The sequence below is a fragment of the Malaclemys terrapin genome, chromosome 1, assembly GCF_027887155.1.
Source record: "Malaclemys terrapin pileata isolate rMalTer1 chromosome 1, rMalTer1.hap1, whole genome shotgun sequence".
Classification (NCBI taxonomy): Eukaryota; Metazoa; Chordata; order Testudines; family Emydidae; genus Malaclemys; species Malaclemys terrapin.
This window is the reverse complement of record NC_071505.1, coordinates 5209118-5228365: the sequence shown is the minus strand read 5'-3', so window position 1 is coordinate 5228365 and position 19248 is coordinate 5209118. Positions and strand designations below refer to the sequence as shown.

General features: G+C 44.6%; 1 protein-coding gene across 4 annotated transcripts in view; it reads right to left on the bottom strand.

The window, feature by feature from the left end:
* The window catches only part of AHCYL2 (adenosylhomocysteinase like 2), a 170960-nt gene that overhangs the window by 58714 nt on the left and 92998 nt on the right, over window positions 1-19248 (bottom strand). For 2 of the 4 annotated variants that reach the window (XM_054013750.1, XM_054013501.1), the window contains exon 2: window positions 1888-1996. In XM_054013750.1, the coding sequence (XP_053869725.1) occupies window positions 1888-1996 (109 nt within the window). Of the gene's footprint in view, window positions 1-1887; window positions 1997-7112; window positions 7134-17530; window positions 17975-19248 lie in introns of those variants that run through there. The other 2 variants (XM_054013590.1, XM_054013672.1) reach the window with 2 other exon arrangements.

The window sequence follows — 19248 nt, the reverse complement described above, 5'->3', positions numbered from 1 at the left end:
CAAGCCGGGCCTTAAAAACCTCTAAGGATGGAGATTCCACCACCTCACTAGATAACCCATTCCAGTGCTTCACCACCCTCCTAGTGAAATAGTGTTTCCTAATATCCAACCTAAACCTCCCCCACTGCCACTTGAGACCATTGCTCCTTGTTCTGTCATCTGCCACCACTGAGAACAGTCTAGCTCCATCCTCTTTGGAACCCCCCTTCAGGTAGTTGAAGGCTGCTATCAAATCCCCCGTCACTCTTCTCTTCTTCAGACTAAATAACCCCAGTTCTCTCAGCCTCTCCTCGTAAGTCATATGCCCCAGCCCCCCTTATGTGGTCTTTCCTTGTGGGAAGACACTGAGCTCCATCTGTAGTCTTTGTCCTTGTATTCAAGGAAGCCTCTCTCGGTGCTGCACTTTGATAGTGGAGGTGTTGGCTTAAAGTCTTTTCTCAGTGCCGTCTTCTCTGGGCTGGCTTTCGGCATTGTGTGTCAGCTAGACAGGGCACTCAAGGAAGATGGTCGGTTCGTTACCTGGTGGGCTCTGGTACCTGTCTCCTCTAGATCCAAAAAGATCTTCATAGATTGTTTCAACATATGACGCTTCTGTTGTGCGTCCCATGGCTTGCACATCTTGGAAGAAAACGAGCAGCACATCTGGCACCTACCAAGTATATGACTCTCTCCCAAACAGAAGAGGCATCTGCTGTGCCTATCTCAATGGAATTAGCCTGCCACAGGAAGGGCAGAGCTTGAAAACCACAGGTTTAGAGTCTGTCATGTTAAGACATCCTGAACAGAGTACTCCGGCCATCAAAAATCACTCTAAATGGACTGAGTTCATTCATAGCGGTTCTTCAAAGGAAGCAGAAGAAGTCTGATTTATTTATTTATTTTCAAGAATTCTGAGAGGCTTAGCTGGAGTTATAGACTAGTACGTTGGAGACGCACCAGGTTCCATCTCACGGACACGGGCAGAAGGAACTGAGACACTCCACACTTTATGCCTTCATATGGTAGCACGTGCAGCTCCAATGGATGCTGTTGTTCATAACATAAGAACATAAAGGCCATACTGGGTCATACCAAAGGTCCATCTAGCCCAGTATCCTGTCTTCTGACAATGGCCAATGCCAGGTGCTTCAGAGAGGATGAACAAACCAGGTAATCATCAAGTGATCCATCCCATTGCCCATTCCCAGCTTCTGGCAAACAGAGACTAGGGACACCATCCCTACCCATCCTGACTAATAACCATTGATGGACCTGTCCTTCAAGAACTTATCTAGTTCTTTTTTGAACCCTGTTATAGTCTTGGCCTTCACAACATCCTCTGGCAAGGAGTTCCACAGGTTGACTCTGCATTATGTGAAGTACTTCCTTTTGTTTGTTTTAAACCTGTTGCCTATTAATTTAATTGGGTGACCCTTAGTTCTTGTGTTCAAAGACTGATGTTGTGCACATGAGCGACTATTGTGGGATCCACACTGACACATACTCGAACAACAATTAGGACAGCTAATGTGGAGGAACACGATGAAATACAAGCACAGTTGTAAGCTGGGTGTGAAGTTGCACAAGCCTTGGAGGGGAGGAAGAGGAGTTGGAAAGACACATGAGGGATTCGAGAGGGAGCAATAGGGTTAGAGATTCAGGGAAGCCTAAATCTGAGTTTTAAGCCAGACTCTGCGTTAGAAACCAATTTAGTGTAGCATCCAAGTGCCAACTGTATATGGAGAGACACATTCTCTCTTCATCCCCTTTCCTAAACCTCATAGAGGTATGAAGGAAAAACTAGGAGATCCCCAGGCTGTGAGTGAAGGCCCAGCAGACAAATGGACAAAAGAGCACTTGCAGCTTAAAGAGGCACACGGACAGAAGGGAGCCAGCAGCGGTACCTACCTGAGCTGTAGCTATCTGTAGAGGATTGAGAGATGGAACGGGACAGAGAACGGCGACCAATCTTCGTTGGGCGCTTGTTAAACTCTTGCTTTTGGTCAGCAAACTGGATCTGTTAAGAAAGAATCCCAGTTACATGTGGTATAAAAAAATCCACTGCCTGACAGAACAGGCTAATCCTAACAGCCTCAAAGACTACATTGGAGAAGGGCTACTTGCATTATTTCAGTGGGGACTGAGTAGCAGTTTCTATTATATAATTGGGGGTATTAATTTGGGCCTAGCTTAGCACACATGGTATAAGCCCATTTCTCCTCCACAAACACTTCAAGCTCATGTTTCAATCACTTTTACCAACAGGCACACTAGTTAGAAGAATAAAGACATTTCTGTTCCGGTAACTTAAGTGCTTTTTCTAAAACTGAAAACAGTGCGGATTATTAATCAGAAAGGGGGCCCTCAGAAATCTGTAGAATTGAAGTGAAGATTATTTTATCAACCACAGACCTGACAAGAAATATGGAGACCATAAGATGCTAGATACCTTCTGCGCAAAAGACCAAAGGGAGAAATAAAGCAACCCTCATAGCAATACATCATACACTGGATTATTTAAGATTTGCCATGGAAGATGTGGCTATCATAATTCTGGGGGGGGACACTTGGAGAAACCCCCAGCCTCTTGGCTGCCTGGAAAGTTGACATATCTGTATAAATGTGGTTGCTACAAAGTCCCAAAGGAGGATAAAGTAATAGCTGGATCACACAATAAAGTTAGGATCACTTCATCTCTAGGGTGGAACATGACAGCTGTTTAATAGTGTACAGGAAACTCTATGTAACAGGTCAAAAAGTGAAGGACACCACTTGCAGCTGAAAATGCCATAGGAAATATATTTTGGCAAACTGTAATTAACCAAACTGGAATTTGGCCAGGAGACTGAAGCAAACACTCCTACTCTTATAAGCATGCTCTAGTAATGAAGGTAGTATAAATACATCATGGCAGGGCTCTGTATTTACCCCCGCCCAATGATTAGATGTGCTCAGTTAACTAGTAAAATGATGGGAAGGGGGCGGTAACCGCCAACCCTGCAGACTCAGTCTGGGATCAGAGAATCAAGATGAGTTCTTTCCATCTCAGGCATCACCATCAATAATCAAAATCCTACAGGCCAAGTTAGGTTCTTGGCAACACCTGGGCAACCCTATTAACGTCAATGGGTTTGCATACAACTGACTGAAAGATGGGAAATAATTCTACTGGAGTGCACAGGAAAGCTTAGCCTCCAGTTCATTCTCCTAGAGTTGTCTTGCCTCTGCCAGGCTAACAGAAATCAGAACTGATCTGTAGTTTGTCAAGTCAGCAGATCGATTCTGAAAGCATGCAGCAGACAGCGCTGCTAAGGTGGTGCCGTTTTTATATAGACACCATTCAGAGTAAAATCACTCTTAGCGTCCTTATTTACAGAAAAGGCTCATGGTCATCCTCTGCCAATGTGCTTCAACCCTTTCATGGATGTTACATCTCTAGGAACACCGGAGGAGTGGGCGATGGGGAGTTTTTATTCCACCCAGTCCCGTGTCTTATTCCACCCTTGACCTCTGCTGAAACTGACAGTAAGAGGGCCAAATATAACGGTGGTTTTGTGATGTGGCCATTTGCCTAATAGGGACTGACTGACAAGCCACATTCCACATAGGCCAAACAGATGTTGGATAGTAATAGCTACCAAACAGGACCAGATTTTTTACTGGAGAGCTACCATTGCAAGTTCCATTGGCCGTTGCCTATCCCCAGGCCCTTCAAGTCCCTAGAAAGGCATATCTTATAACTTTCAACAAAAGATTCTTTATTAAACAGAAGTTCAGTTCATTTAGAAAAACACAAAAGTATTTTGAACTTCTCATTTTCCTAACTACACTTCTCTAGCAACTTTTCACCCAGAGATCACAAGGCACTCTGCAAGCTCTGAGCTAACATCTGAGGTGGGGACTCGTGTTTTAACAAATGGAGAAACTAAAGCTAAGAATTTATCTGACTCACACAAGGTTACACAGCAGGCCAGTGGCAGCATCAAGGATAGATGCTAGGCAGTCTACTGTCAGTCCTTCCCTGCTCGAACCACTATTACAATGCTGCAATTCAGCAAACATTGCAGAGCACATGTCTATTAGTCACAGATACATTCACTGCCAATATCTGACTTTTTATGCGAGCTAATTTTTAGATCGATCCAAAGTCTTTTTTTTTGTGTTTGCTAACGTGTTAAAACTCTCTCAGGGAAACTGGAAATAACACTTCACTTGATAATTAAGAATAATGGGCCAAATTCTTCCCTGGTGTAAATTGGCAAAGCTCCACTGATGTCACTGGAATCAATCTGCACCAACAGAGGATCTGGCCCAATAAGGGTTAAGTATTTACACCCTCAAAACACTGTAAAACCATGAATTGGGATTATTAACCTCTTAAAATATTTTAAGTAGTTGGTTCTGTTTAAGGATTTCTCCTTACTGCCTGGAACTTGATTCCTTTCTGGGAGCAGCTCAAATTCAAGCACAGTAGTTTAAGCTGCAATGCTCTATATTGCCACAAGGGAGTGCTAAATTTACAGTCCCGACGTCTCACTCCTTGCCTTAGCACTTGCAGGCAAGCAGCACTACATCACTAAAAGTGACTCCTATGTCCAATTTAATAGGGATACTGACTAGGTCAGACAAAACCACTTCATCCAGAACATGGCGATGACATGAAGCCTGGAAAGCAGGTAGGGATTATTGGGGCTGATTTGGTGATACATGAAGTCTCCAGCAGGAATGCAGAGAACTGTTTTGGAACTTTGGCAAGGTCATTGGGCTAATAAAATTATTCTGCTGCAGTCATGGCTATGGAAGAAAGGATTGTAAGAAGGTTTGCAACAGCAACACAGGTTTTTCCTCTGATAATCCTAAAGTTGGTATTGCAGGAACCCTAGAATACTCCATCAACAATAAAATTTTACTGAACACCAGACAACAAACAGAAAAAGGCAAGTGGTCACTCAAATTAAGGTGAGAATCAGGAGTTGCACTTCCAGCCTTCAAACAGCTGAAGCGGATTCTATGCACAATGGTCTACACCTGCCCTTTTCTAAGAATGCTGTTTTTCTACAAGAATGCTCTTTTCATTTAAACAGATCCCTCCATGGCTAGAAGAGCTTTACCCCATCAGATTATTGGCATAAAATGATGCTCTAGGAAGAGTTAGATACGCTGGAAGGCTAACAAGGATGAATAACTCCTATTGCAGAATTCAGGGGGGAAAAGCAACATTCTGTTAATATTTTCCGGCATCATCTGTTAAGGGATTTTCAATGCAAATGCTGTAAAAAGTGCAATTATATTTAGCCTTTATATAGCATGTATAGAGATCTCAAAGCACTTTTTCCAAAGTAACACAGGAATGTAAGGCCTTGGCTACACTTACCAGGTAGTTCGACGGCTGGAAATCGAAGTTCTGGGTTCGACTTATCGCGTCTAGTCTGGACGCGATAAGTCGAACCCGGAAGTGCTCGCCGTCGACTGCGGTACTCCAGCTCGGCGAGAGGAGTACCGCGGAGTCGACGGGGGAGCCTGCCTGCCGCGTGTGGACCAAGGTAAGTTCGAACTAAGGTACTTCGACTTCAGCTACGTTATTCACGTAGCTGAAGTTGCGTACCTTAGTTCGAATTGGGGGGGGTAGTGTAGACCAAGCCTAAGTGACTTGCCGAAGTTCACAGAGTAAACCAGTGACCAAGTTACAAAGAACTAGAACCCAGGTCATGTTACTACCACATCTCGGCTCTAACCACAGGAATGCCGACTCAAGCCAAGAGTGAGTAACTAAAACAGGGCACTGAACCTCAAGACATGGCACTTACATGCCAAACCAACAGCAGCAGCACTATATATAGCAATGATATGCCTTCCTGTCCACACCCCAGTCGTGTTTTTAACTAGGGTAATATTTCACTAAGTCCCTCTGATGAAACTATATCCTTCCACTCTCATTCACAGTCCTGTGTAGGTCAATAATTGGAATTTGGTTTCTGTCGGACAATTCCTATAACCAGCTCAGTCTGGTTGTATATTATATACATATTTCTTATGTATATGTATACACACAGTACGATGGTGATACACACATACCTACACGATCATACTGTGTGTGGGTGTGTATATACACACACACACATATATATATACACACACACACACACACAAAATTTTTTTTTAATCATACAATTTCTAGATCAGGACTGCAGTTCAGAATTGGAATCTCTGCAACAGAAACATGCCCTACCTAGAAATGTAAGAACTTAGATCTTTAAACTTCATTTATTGTCAGACCAAAAGTCTCATTTAAAATTCTATTAATTCACACCCGTTCTCCACAAGGCTACGCTACCCCAGAAAGAGCTGTTTTCCTGCTGCACCTGAGACAAGCTACCACCATAACCTGTAATCAAGACGCTCCCTTGCTATTTAACACCAACAAAAGCAAGGATACTGATTACATGTAGAACTTGTTTAGACCAAGAAACAAGAGTCCCTCTGCAGGTAACAATCCATTTCCCAGGAGAGTTAGTTTTCAGGTGATAAATTCTAAGACCCTTAAAAACGACAAACACTTGGATTTAGGAGACTGACCTGCTTTGACCATCTGTGGTTATATATATACTGCTTCTAACAGCCATATAGCTCTTTGGCAGGACGGACTGATTCAGGCTGGAATTCATGCAAGAGTCACGAGGGTTAATGATTTCTAAATGCAGGTGCATGCTCCCTTCTTTTTAAAGAAGTGAGATACAGCCCCCCTCTTCCCGAGGAAGCCCCAATTTAAGACCAGCTCTGCATGGATTTACAAAGCTCAATAGCAAGTATGGCCATCGGAAGCTCTGGTTTTCACATGCTGGTTTGCCCCGTCCAACCTGCCCGCTCCAGATTTCCACTATACCTTCCCACAGGTATGGTCTGAAGAGAAACGACAGAACGTCTCTAAAATAACAAGTTCAAAGCTGCGGCATTTAAACCCCTATTCCTGAGAGGAAACAGCCAAACAAAGATGCGTTCTCTGGAGATGATGCTTCATTTACATCAGGTGAAGGGGCTTAGTCGATATCAAAAGTAAGTGGCTGGGGAGAAAGACAAACAATTGTACTTTGTTCTAGAAAGTCTATAGTATGGTACCTAAAGGCTGCCCTCACCTGGGCTTTAATCTCTGAATCGCCATTCACAATGTACTTCTTCTTGTTCGGCATAGCGTTATTATCTACAGCTCTTCTGCAATCCTTCCAGTCCAGGGTAGTTGCTGGCCTTTCATTTATACCTCCAGCATCAGAAATCCTGTCTGCTCTGGTTTCAAGTCTCTATTTTATTGTGGGGGGGAGGAGGGCAGGTAAGGAGAGGGCTACACTTGCCTGGGTTTGCAGCTCCCTCTCCAATGGCCCATTTGGCAGGGAAGAACCCCAAGATTTAATGAGGCATTGCTGCTAGCATCTCACAAACAAGTCCCAGCATTTTTTCTTTTTTGTTTTACACTGAGTTACAATGTTCCCCGACCTCTAACCCATTAGCAGCGGTTTCTAACATGGCCTGACTTGTGTGTGCATAACAATCACTTATTTATATAACCGGTACATTTTCTTGCTTGCTATAATTAACTTGCTAATTAGGCTCTTTTTAACTTGGGTTCTCCCCCACCTCCCTTTCCCAATGTCAGATGATTACATTAACAGAGCCTCATTAGAACAAAATTAACTAATGGGCAACTAAAACAATGGAGGCATTTGTTAGGTTGGTAAATGTTTTTCAAATGATGCCAACCCCCCATGGCAGCAAGTGCCGAGCTCTCTGTCCTTGGAAGGGTCAAGCCCTTTCAGAACACAGGGTCTCTTGGGGGAATGACAAGATTAACACCTACCTAGCTGCTGCTGCTTCAGACTACCAGTTGCTCTAGGTTATAGATTCCCCCCAGTGCGAGAGGGGAAAAGGAGAAGAAGGGACAAGATAGGCACAAAAAGGCACCGACAAAGAGCACTCGTGCTAGTGTAGTACAGAGGGCACAGCTTTGTTACACATTTGCTAAACAAGGATTGCCTCATTTGTAATAGAAGACTTGAAATGAGGCAGATTTTTATTTCGTACTTAATGGGTCAGATCATCATTCCACAGCTGGCTATTCTGACCTGTTCACAGAACAATTTTGTCCCTTCTGGGTGGGCTCAAGGCAATCTGCTAAAGTGCTCAAGGCAGGGTTGCTACAGAACTTCAGTGTGTGTGTCCAGAATATTTTATACTGGGAGAGTCATAGTACAGAAGTGGATTAGCTAATGGCAAAGTCTAAACAAGTATGGCAAAATACAGCGAGTTTTCCACCTTCCCCCAGTATCCTATGCTATCAAACACTTCACTGAGTCACAATAATGTGATTTTGCTCTTCTATAGCACATTTCATCAGAGGATCTCAAAGCACTTAAACAGTATGAAAAGACAGTTACCTTTTCCGTAACTGATGTTCTTCGAGATGTGTTGTTCATATCTATTCCACAATAGGTGTGCATGCTCGCCACGTGCACCGGTGTCAGAAGTTTTTCCCCTAGCAGTACCCGTAGGGGAGCATCCCAGCGACCCCTGGAGTGGCGCCTCTATGGCGCGATATAAGGGGCGCTGCACACTCCCCCCACCCTCAGTTCCTTCTTGCTGGACAACACCAACAGAGGGGAAGGAGGGCGGGATGTGGAGTAGACATGAGCAACACATCTCAAAGAACACCAGTTACGGAAAAGGTAACTGTCTTTTCTTCTTCAAGTGATTCTCATGTGTATTCCACAATCGGTGATTCCAAGCTATTGGAGGTGGGTAGGAGTTCACAAATTCTCGGGACGGAGCACAGCCCTGCCAAACCCGGCGTCTTCCCTGGTCTGGGAGACGATCGCATAATGCAAGGTGCACGTGTGAACTGAAGACCATGTGGCAGCCTGCAAATGTCCTGAATGGGGACATGGGCTAAAAAGGCAGCCGACGAGGCTTGCGCCCTAGTCGAGTGTGCCCTCACAACTGACGGAAGAGGGATTCCCGCCAGGTCATAACAGGTACCATACACTAAATGAACAAGAGTCCTGGGGACGAGCTGCAGCAAAGCTGGAGCAGAGTAGTTCCGAAGCACCTTCACTGGGGGCAAGAAGGAACTGAGGGTGGGGGGAGTGTGCAGCGCCCCTTATACCATGCCATGGAGGTGCCATTCCAGGGGTCGCTAGGGACGCTCCCCTACGGGGACTGCTAGGGGAAAAACTTCTGACACCGGTGCACGTGGCAAGCACGCACACCTATTGTGGAATACATGTGAGTATCACTCGAAGAATCACAGCATCCCTGGGAGGTAGGGACATAAAGAATCCCCATTTTATAAGTGAGGAAACAAATATTCCGTCTCACAAAGATGATCTGCAGTCGAGATGGGAATAAAACCCAAGGATCCTAGCTCCTCATCTTTTGCTTTAAGCATTAGACAACACTCCACCACTATGAAATTTGGGAGTCATAATCTTCAGTTTCATTCATTGCTGAAAGCCAACTAATGTAGTTCTGGAGTGAAAAGTTACAGCTTTTTAATAGGACACAGCAACACCACCCCACAGCTTATGACAAAGTGAAGAAATATATTATATTCAACTGAAAATGCACAGGGGATTTGAAAGGTGCAAAACTGGAAATTTGCCAGGACATTGGGATTAACACCACTGTTGCATCCCAGGCTAGTTCTTCATGGCAAAAGAGGTATGTTTTTACTATCTTCCTGTAAAATCCTAGAGAAGAGAGTTTTTTACATTGAAAGAGCTGTTCGAGTTAGTTTTCTTGATGTAAAATCTTAGTGGAGATGAGGCACAGGTACTTTTGACTTCACTCTCTTTAATGGAGGTCAACAGGGCCGGCTCTAGGCACCAGCGCTCCAAGCATGTGCTTGGGGTGGCACTTTCCAAGGGGCGGCACTCCGGCTCCCTTTTTTTTTTTTTTTTGCTTGGGGTGCAAAAAGCCGGGAGCCGGCCCTGAGCGGAGGTGAGCTGCGGCGGTGGAGGGCGGTTCCTCTGTCCCCCCCCCCCCCTGGTTACAAGCCTGGGAGGAAGGGGTAGGAGGGGAAATGCGGCGCACCCGGGGGAGGAGGCGGGGCCGGGGATTTGGGGAAGGGGTTGGAATGGGGCTGGGAAGGGGCGGAGTTGGGGCGGGGCCGGGGGGGCACGGGAAATTTTTTTTGCTTGGGGCGGCAAAAAACTTGGAGCCAGCCCTGGAGGTCAACTTTACATCCTCCACTTATGGTTTACCCTGAGTAGCTACGTCAAGGTAAAAAACGCTTTTTTTCCCCCCAGTAAAAAGAGAGCCTAAGGCACTAAAGCTTAACAGACTATATAACCCACAAATAAACTACTTAACAACTATCTTGTCAGGAAAAAAGGTTGCAACATGCTTGCTCTTTGAGGAGGTTAAAATGTAGAGAGAACCATATTCAGTCCTACTGAAGTCCAGTGCTGTACCACAGTTTGAGAACATGGTTAACACATGTTTTGAATCATCTGTGCTACAAAGATAAAAGTGCCTTTAACTGTGCAATGTCAGGAGGTCAGACTAGATCAGTGGTTCTCAAACTTTTGTACTAGTGACCCCTTTCACATAGCAAGCCTCTGAGTGCGACCCCCCCCCTTATAAATTAAACACTTTTTTTTTATTTAACACCATTATAAATGCTAGAGGCAGAGCGGGGTTTGGGGTGGAGGCTGACGGCTCACGACCCCCCATGTAATAACCTTGTGACCCCCCCGCAGTTTGAGAATCCCTGGACTAGATGATCATGATGGTTCCTTCTGACCATCAAAGTCTATGAGTCTGCAAGTACAGGGGCTGTAATCTGGTTTTCCAACAATGTTAACATGACCATGTTGTGTGTATGGAGTATTTTCTATTCCTGTTTGCTTTGTTAATTGTAAGTTTTAATATACTATTATAGTATACCCATAAAAACAGTATGTAATATACAGGAGCAAATGCTGCAGGAAGAACTAACTTTGGAAATGTCTTGAGGGCTTGCTTTTGGAAACAGCGCTTGCAGGAATGCTCGCTTTTTTCACTTAACATCTCTAGTTTCTTTTAAGGAACAAAGGAAAAGAAACGGGGGCTACCGATTTTGTGTGGCCTACAAGTTCATGGGGATTTGCTAATGGAGCTTATAAATTCCTTGCTCCACAGCAAACGGACTTGTAGAAATAAAACAGGGCAAACTCTAAATTACTCTACAGCTAATCAGAATGTAATGATCGGTAAGATCTCTATATATACCAAGTTAGATATTTCACAGTCTAGCCTTTATTTAATTATTCCTTTGAGAAACAAGGTGATAAGAATGTCTCTTTCCAATGGGAAAATTCCCAGTCTCTCAGAACACCCAATTGGGTTAAATGATTTTACCCAAACTTCCCAAAAAGTCCCATCCAGAAAAAGACAAACTTAAGGCAGAGAACAAGTAACTATCATCCCAAAATAGTTTAGAAAGTTACGAGGCTGTAAAAATAACAGGATTAAAATGGAAACTTGTTTGGCAATCTCACCTAGAGTGGCTATGACCAGCATGAATTATGATAATACTTTGCCCTTTATAGCACTTCCTATCAGAGGATCTCAAAGTGCTTTATTTAATGCTCCCAGTGTTCCCATGAGGAAAGTATTACCCTAGTAACAGATGGAAAAATGGAGGTACAGACAGGTATGCAACTTGCCAGAGCTCATAAAGAGCAGAGACTGGAATTGAACCCTCCGAAAACTGTGCTTTAACCATTAGACTTGTGAAAAGACCCCAGCCGACTAAGATCTCATCATTTTTCAGGAAAGGAAAACCACATGACTGCAACAACACACAATACCCTGGTTACCAGGAGAGATGCTTTATATCCTGTTACACTTTCGTACATGAAATCAGAGACGTGCGTATGGATGCCTGGTGTTAATAGCTGAGACGCCTCCAAAACACACAGAACTGGCTTGCTGAGGTAGACACAATGCTTTTCCCTCCACTGTGACACAAACTCACTCCTTGCTTATTGGCAACAGCTGCCTTGCACAAAATGAGCTGTAAAATGTGAAGGTTAAGTTACTTCAGTTAACTTCTAACCCTGCCTTCTTCAGCTATGTTCAAAAGACTTATGATTCATATCCTTTCTGAGGAGGGAGCTGTAGAAGTGTTCCAAACTTTCTCATGCCTTAAATTAATGTGTAATCCTGACAACTCTACTTGTTGAGCCAAGGCCTATGCTAAAGCTTTAAGTATTTAAGATTCCAGCCCTACAGCTAGAATGTCACATGGATTCTAATTCAGTGGATTAACGTGTACATTTTAACCCTTTGTAATTCTGAAGCACAATATGAACTTCTCCCAATAATGTATCTTATTATCCAGACGTCTTGCAGTTGCCAGGTCATTTGCTGTCTGGGGGGCCATAGCCATCCATCTAGAGCAGAGGTCCCCAAAGTGTGGGGACTGCCCCCTAGAGGGGTGTGGAGGACCATCCGTGGGGGGGGGGAGGGCGCAGCGGGGCCCGGGCCAGTCCTCATGGGGGCAGGGAGGGAGCGCCATCCAGCCCCTCCCTGCCCCCAGATCTATTCCAGTCCAGCCCCCAGCCATGTCCCCGGCTCCTGGCCCTGGCCCTAGCCTTGGCCGCTGACCACGGCTCCTTTCCCAGCCCGGAGCCAAGGCTGGAGGTAAGGCCAGGAGTGGAGCTGCACCTGGCCGCAGGCCCCCCCTGCAGCCTGGCTGCAGCTATGCTCCCACCCCCAGCCGCGGCACCAGCTCCCGGCTCCATGCATGCTGGCCTCATCCCCAGCCGCGGCTCTGTTCCCAGCCCGGGGCTGAGGCTGGGGGCAAGGCCGGGAGTGGAGCCACATCTGGCCGTGGGCCCAGCTGCCGACCCCGGCCTTGGCTGCCTGCCCCCACCGCAGCCCTGCTGTGGCTACCCTTTTGCCCCTGCCCCCAGACATGGCCCCAGCCCAACCCCACCCCCAGCTGCAGGCCCAGCCTTGGCCCCCTTATCCCTCCTCCCAGCCATGGTCCCGCTCCCGGCCCCAGCTTGGGGGGGCGGGAGGGGAGATGTGGAGAGGGGTATGGGGGGGGCGCAACCCTCAAAAGTTTGAGGACTGCTGATCTAGAATATTTCTAGTGCACCTAGAATCTCAGTGCAGTGCAAAATGAAATGAAAATTAAATATTAGACCATTGCCTACAATAGTACAAACTCCAGCTTGAGAGCTGAGTATATTCTACCACTTCACAGGAGATCTGGGATGGAGGTTGAACTTGGTCCTCAGACCTCTTGGATATCAGTGCCAACAGGGGATTGAATCACGGTATATTTCAATCAAGCCCACCCTCACACCCAGTGGCTTGTTCAGACTACCTCCTGCCCAAATAGGTCCTAGCAGATGCGTAGAAATTTCACACGTGGATGCCAGGAAAATCCCTTCCCCTCACTGCCGTTGCTAGGGTTCTTCACTAAAAATCTTCCCACCATGGCCAAATTGATACAGCTCCACTGGTGGAAGTGCTAATGGAGACAGGACTCCGAGCAGACATTACTATGTTCATATACCGGTTCAGAGCAGGCTTATGTAACACAGGTAAAAATGCTGCAATCTGGTAGTCCCTGGTCTATATTACTGCTACCACCACAGCAACCATGTTTGGAAGTGCGCTGGTGGGAAATTTTTAATAAAACAGCTTCGTGTGGACAAGGCCAAAGAGAGACTGGGATGAGGAACGACAAACATTTACAAATGGAGAAAACAGTTCCCCAAACTTGTTACCAGGTCTGTTTGTGCGGCACTGTGACAGCTGAGGCCAAGCGGCCATATTATTTCAAGTTGCTCAGGTAACAAAAGGAGGCTTTGTTGTCTCCAGTATAAAATCATAAGATCAAATACCTGTTGGGTCCTCAAGGCAGGATACATTTCCCCCAACTGTGAATGCATTTGAGGCTGAAATGATAGTACACTTGATCTTAGTCACAGGCCCAAAACCAGCAAGTTTTTCCACTTGTTTTGAAAGTGCTCAAGAAGCTCCTTTAATGCGCTTGCTACAGGCCATCCGCAGGTGTTGTCCAGGCATCTCTGCTGTTTGGACCCGTATGTACAGTATTCGACCCACACTAGACAGGAACAGCCTTTTCCCAGAGCAATGAGTTATCATTGCAAGTGAAACCGGTTCCCTCTGTGCACTCTGAGCTATTACCATGTCTTCAACATGGAACTGCTGAAGTCTCCAGAAAGAATCCACTTGCCTGGGAGTTGCTGGTGTCTCACCAGCATTACCACTGCACTGAGCGTGGTTTTTTGCTGACAACAGATAAGGGAACTTTTGCTGAATGTTAAAGGGCAGATCTGAAAATCCAGTACTTGATTTTACAATTGCCCCAGGTCCCCAGAAGTACTTCTGATCCTGATCATATTGGGGTTAGAATCACATGAGTCATAACTGCATCTAAACGGGGTTTTTGCTAGCAGGATTCTTCTACCAAAAAGTTTCCCTTGATTGGTGTGGACAGAGATTTGCTTAAGGCCAGTATTTAGACCAAGCTATAGATTACCTGAGAGGTTATCTACGATTAAGGCTACGATTTTGTCATGGAGGTCGCAGAAGTCCCAGAATCCATGACTTCCAGAGACCTCCGTGACTCCAGCTCGTGGTGGCTGGAAGCTGCAGGGTCCCCGTGCCGCACGTGGTGGCTGGTGGGGGGTACCCTGCAGCTCCCAGATGCTGCAGACAGCGGGGGGCCCGGAGCTCTGCGACATGGGAGGCTCCGAGCCGAGCAGCTCCTGGCTGCCAAGGGCAGCAGGGGACCCTGGAGCTCTGAGCCTCCCAGGTGGTGGAGGCCCGGGAGCTCCAAGCCGGAGTCACCGCAGCTGCCCAGCCTCCGCGGGTGGTGTCGGGACCCTACAGCTCCCCATTTTGTCAAGGATATTTTTAGTAAAAGTCACAGACAGGTCACGGGCTTCCATGAATATTCCGTGACCCATCCATGACTTTTACTAAAAATATCCATGACAAAATCTTAGCCTTATCTATGATACCATCTATGCACAGTCCAGATCTCAGCTTCATTGTAATTTCTACCCTATTGAGGTCACAGTAGTCCCCCAACATAGTTAACAATGGGTTCATTCTCCTCAATCACGTTTTAACCCTATTCCTGTTTTGATCTTCAGCCCTGTAAAACTTCAGATGGGTAGCACAATTCAGGAACACCTACACTACAAGACTGTTTTAAATCATGTCAGGAGATTGCGGTGTTGCAACTGATTCCTCCAATGCAGTGAAAATTATAATGTATGTTGGACCTTAAGCTTGGTTGTTGTACAAACCAGTTTAAAATACAGCTTGGCTGACCCATGCAGAAGGGACTAAATGTAGGTTTAGTTAAAAATCAGTGCTTTATCCAATGTGGGAACCTGGGTTAGAACAGCGATTTTTTGTAATCCCCGAACTCCCTGAATCTTAACACCCCACAACTCTGAGAGGGATAGTAGGTTTGAAATAAAGACCCAAACCAACGTGTGCATTTTGCAGTTCAGGACAATCTTTACTTATAGCATGGCTGGACCTATCCACATTGGCTTGGCAAACCATGTTATATCTGGGTTTAGCAGAGTTCAAACTGATTAAACATGGCTGTTAAACACAACTACCAGCTCTTTGTAGATGGGACCTTGTAAACATATTTTTTTCTGAAAAAATACATGTCCAGATCGCAAAGAGAAACTGTTAGAGCCCTGCTAACAACCACCACATTTAAACTTATTTTTTGCTAGCACAGGTCAGATCCCAGTATGTTTAACCTTTGCCCTAATGATCTAGAAATTATGAATGACCAAACTAAAACCTAGTTCATAAACAGAAATCCCTATTTGAAGATATTTGAATCAGTATAAAATAGACACTTCTAAAGTGTCAAATGTTATGCAAAGTTTTATCAAGCTGACCTTCAAATGTAATAACTATTTCTTGATGGTGTTACATAAAATACAAGATAAGTTGGGGTAAAGTACAGTAGAGAATTTCACTCTGTAGAACACCAGCAGGCCAGGGAAAGAAAATGACAGGTTAATAATTACTGTAAAACTTTTAGTGACTAGCAAAACTTTAGTGACTGTAGAGAGACTAATTAATGCTGAATTATTCCAGAGGACTAACAAAGTTCAAACCAAATCAGAACAGATTATTTGAAGAGCTATTTTTATAGCTTTTGAGTATTTACATCAGACCGGTTCAAATACTGTTTTTAATCACTGGCTATTTGCAAAGCTTGTTGCTCCAACACATTTTTAAGTACCTATAGAAATCCAAATCTCTTGCTATAATGCCCTAAAACAAACCAAAGGCCTTCCTTAGGCTCTCTCTACACTGGTAACTGAACAACAAAACTTTTGTCATTCAGAGGTGTTAAAAAACAAAAGTTTTGTTGATGAAAAGTGCCAGTGTGAACAGCGCCTGCGGACAAAGCTACCGCCGCTCATTGGGGGTGGAAGATTTTTGTCGGCAGGAGAGCTCTCTCCCACCGACAAACAGCGGCTACACTGCGTGGCTTTTAGCGGCACGGCCGTAGCGGCACAGCCCTGTCGCTAAAAGGAGCGTCGTGTAGACACAGCCTAAGAAGAGCTGATAAGAGTCAACTTTTCAAACAGAAAGAAGTTAGGCTGTAAAATGTGAGTAGCAATCTGGGACGGAGTAATAGCTCTTAATATGGCGCTCTTTTGTGCTAGGATGGCATACGCATTTTTAAACCATGGTAGGTGCACAGACACTTTCTCTGGTTGAAGCTGTCCCCCAGACGCAAGCTTTAACTGTTCAAGTGCTGGCTAGTTTTCAAAACAGAATCACTACACTGTCAACCATTTCAAGAACTCCTAGTGTCAAAGGAGCAACACAGAGAAAACGTTATTTCAGTTCTCACTGTTTTCCTCTCCTGCCCTCTTACTGGTTGAGGTGAGGTTGAGCAGCACATGCTGCTCTGAGGATCAGTTGCCTGTTTTAAAATTAACATTAGGGAAGGTAACACAGACATAAGCAACACAGATGCCATTTCAAAGACAGAGTCCTACTTCGTAATAAACATTAAGACTGCCACAGAAAGAATAAAGAGTGTTTGCTATGCATATCTTGTTCTCAGAGTAGACAATGTAATGCACCCCAGAAGATTATTCTGCACTTCACGTGGTTTTTCCTCCATGTATCTCAGATTGCTTTATAAACATTAAGTCCTTACACAATACTCCTGTGAAATAGGAAAATAGTATCCCCATGCCATAGATAGAGACTATTTCTTTTGCCACTTGACCTTTTACAGTTAGACTGGACAATATATGTACAATGAAGAATAATCCTGCATTGGCAGGGAGATGGGACTACTGGATCTTGCCTGCCTCTGACTTTAATGATTCCCATTCCTGGTAAATTTTATTATACTTGAGTACAATGCAGTAAAATTGTGACTGGCATAAATCCACCTGACAAAGAGAAACTCCCTTTAGAAATCCAGTAGAGACCGATTTGCTGTTTATTAACTAAAATAATAAACTATTTGTCAACTCACCATCCACTCTGGCATGTGGAAAGCAGAGGTACCTGCACTGCTGTCCCATTTCTCCATAGCTGAGACTTTTCAAGTTTGTTCTGTAGCAAAAGGAATTGCTATTTGGATGTGCAAAAAAAGATACGGACAGTGTACGCACACACTCAAACTCAAGAGCCAAGCTCCTAGCTTTTCAGGAGCTCACAATAGGCTTCAGTGGCTGCACCCCCTTCCAGCACAGGCCTTCTATTCAAATCAGCCTCCTTAGTCAAGTGCTCAGACAGAAGATAGGCAGCTCCACGGCCAGATTCAATGCCTCGTTTCTGTTTGAAACCCTGGGCCAGATGACGCTCTCAAACAGTTTCTCTTGTGGCTACTTCATATTTTCAGCTGGGCACTGCATGATGCACAAGCAATGAACCCCTCTCTCTACAGACTTTTAGCTCCAGTTGAGTGCAGCGTGCATGCCTGGCAACCTTGCTTTTGTGTGTGTGATATCTATCAATGGCCTGCCTACGCCCCTAAGAATACGTCACCGAAAATGCTGATACCGTGATCAATAAGGATCAAGGTCAAGAACGCACTTCTATTTTTACAGCTACTTTTTGCACTGTATTGTAAACATGTGTCTCCTTGAATGTAGCTGGATACTTGATAGCATTAAAAGTTCATGTAACTCTGAACAAAATAGCATACGAGTGCCTCTAGCTGCTAAAAATGTACTCCGGGCAAACTAGCAAAACAGTGTATTTAAAATTAACCTCGAAGTGCCACAATTTTGGGTAGAACTCAGTAAATATTGCTTTTAAAGAATATATGCATTTATCAAACTCAGGGAAAAGCAGTGGAGTGTATTCACTTGTTCACAGCTCCCTCTGCTGGGCAACATGCGCCCCCTTCCTTTTGGAACTAGTTGAAAAACAGGTATAAACATCAAGCTGAAATGAATGATTATAAAGTGTTCTCATCGTCAGAAGAGTTATGGGGTCCAGTGTTTGTTGACTCCACATTAAACTTGCTCAGTTTACCAGTAAAATTATGGCTTTGTGAACTGCTAATGCTTCACACTCAGCAGGGGGGTTTCTAAATGAAGTTGGGTCTTTCCGGTTCACTCGCTACCGACATTTAAGATTCGGCCATCAGAATTTAGTGATGAATCGATCTGCAATGCACAAGCCAGAAAAGAATCCCGCTCATTATTCTGCAGCTGCATTGGTTCTGCAGCACGTGCAGGAGTGAAAAGTAGTAAAAACTTTCATCGTTACAGTCTGGAGAGCCATATCTGACTACACACAAAACAAATCTGTTGGAATCAGGGGTCAAACAACAGCACATTCATATTTTACTTGTTATTGGCTTTTTATAAAAGAGAAATTTCATATAGCAATGGCAGTCTGGACTAACTAGCTAATCTTCTTACGGACGCTAGTTTTCCAATTATAAGCTCCAAATTCCACCCAAAAGAAATTGATTCCCCTGAAAATGTCCACGCCATTTCTCATTCAGAGAGATTTATTTCTGGGAGCACCCCCCCAAAAGAGGTTTAAAGTTATGATGGTTGACTTTTTCTCCTCACTGAATTTTTGAACAATTTCCTACGTTTTTTTTGGCACATCATCTCCAGAATGGCTCAGCCTATAAACTTACAAATGTGTTTTGGCATTGCTGATAAATGTCATTCAGTGTTTGAACACATATTAGTATTCCAACAGCATACTTCCCTAGCAGAACAAAACAAC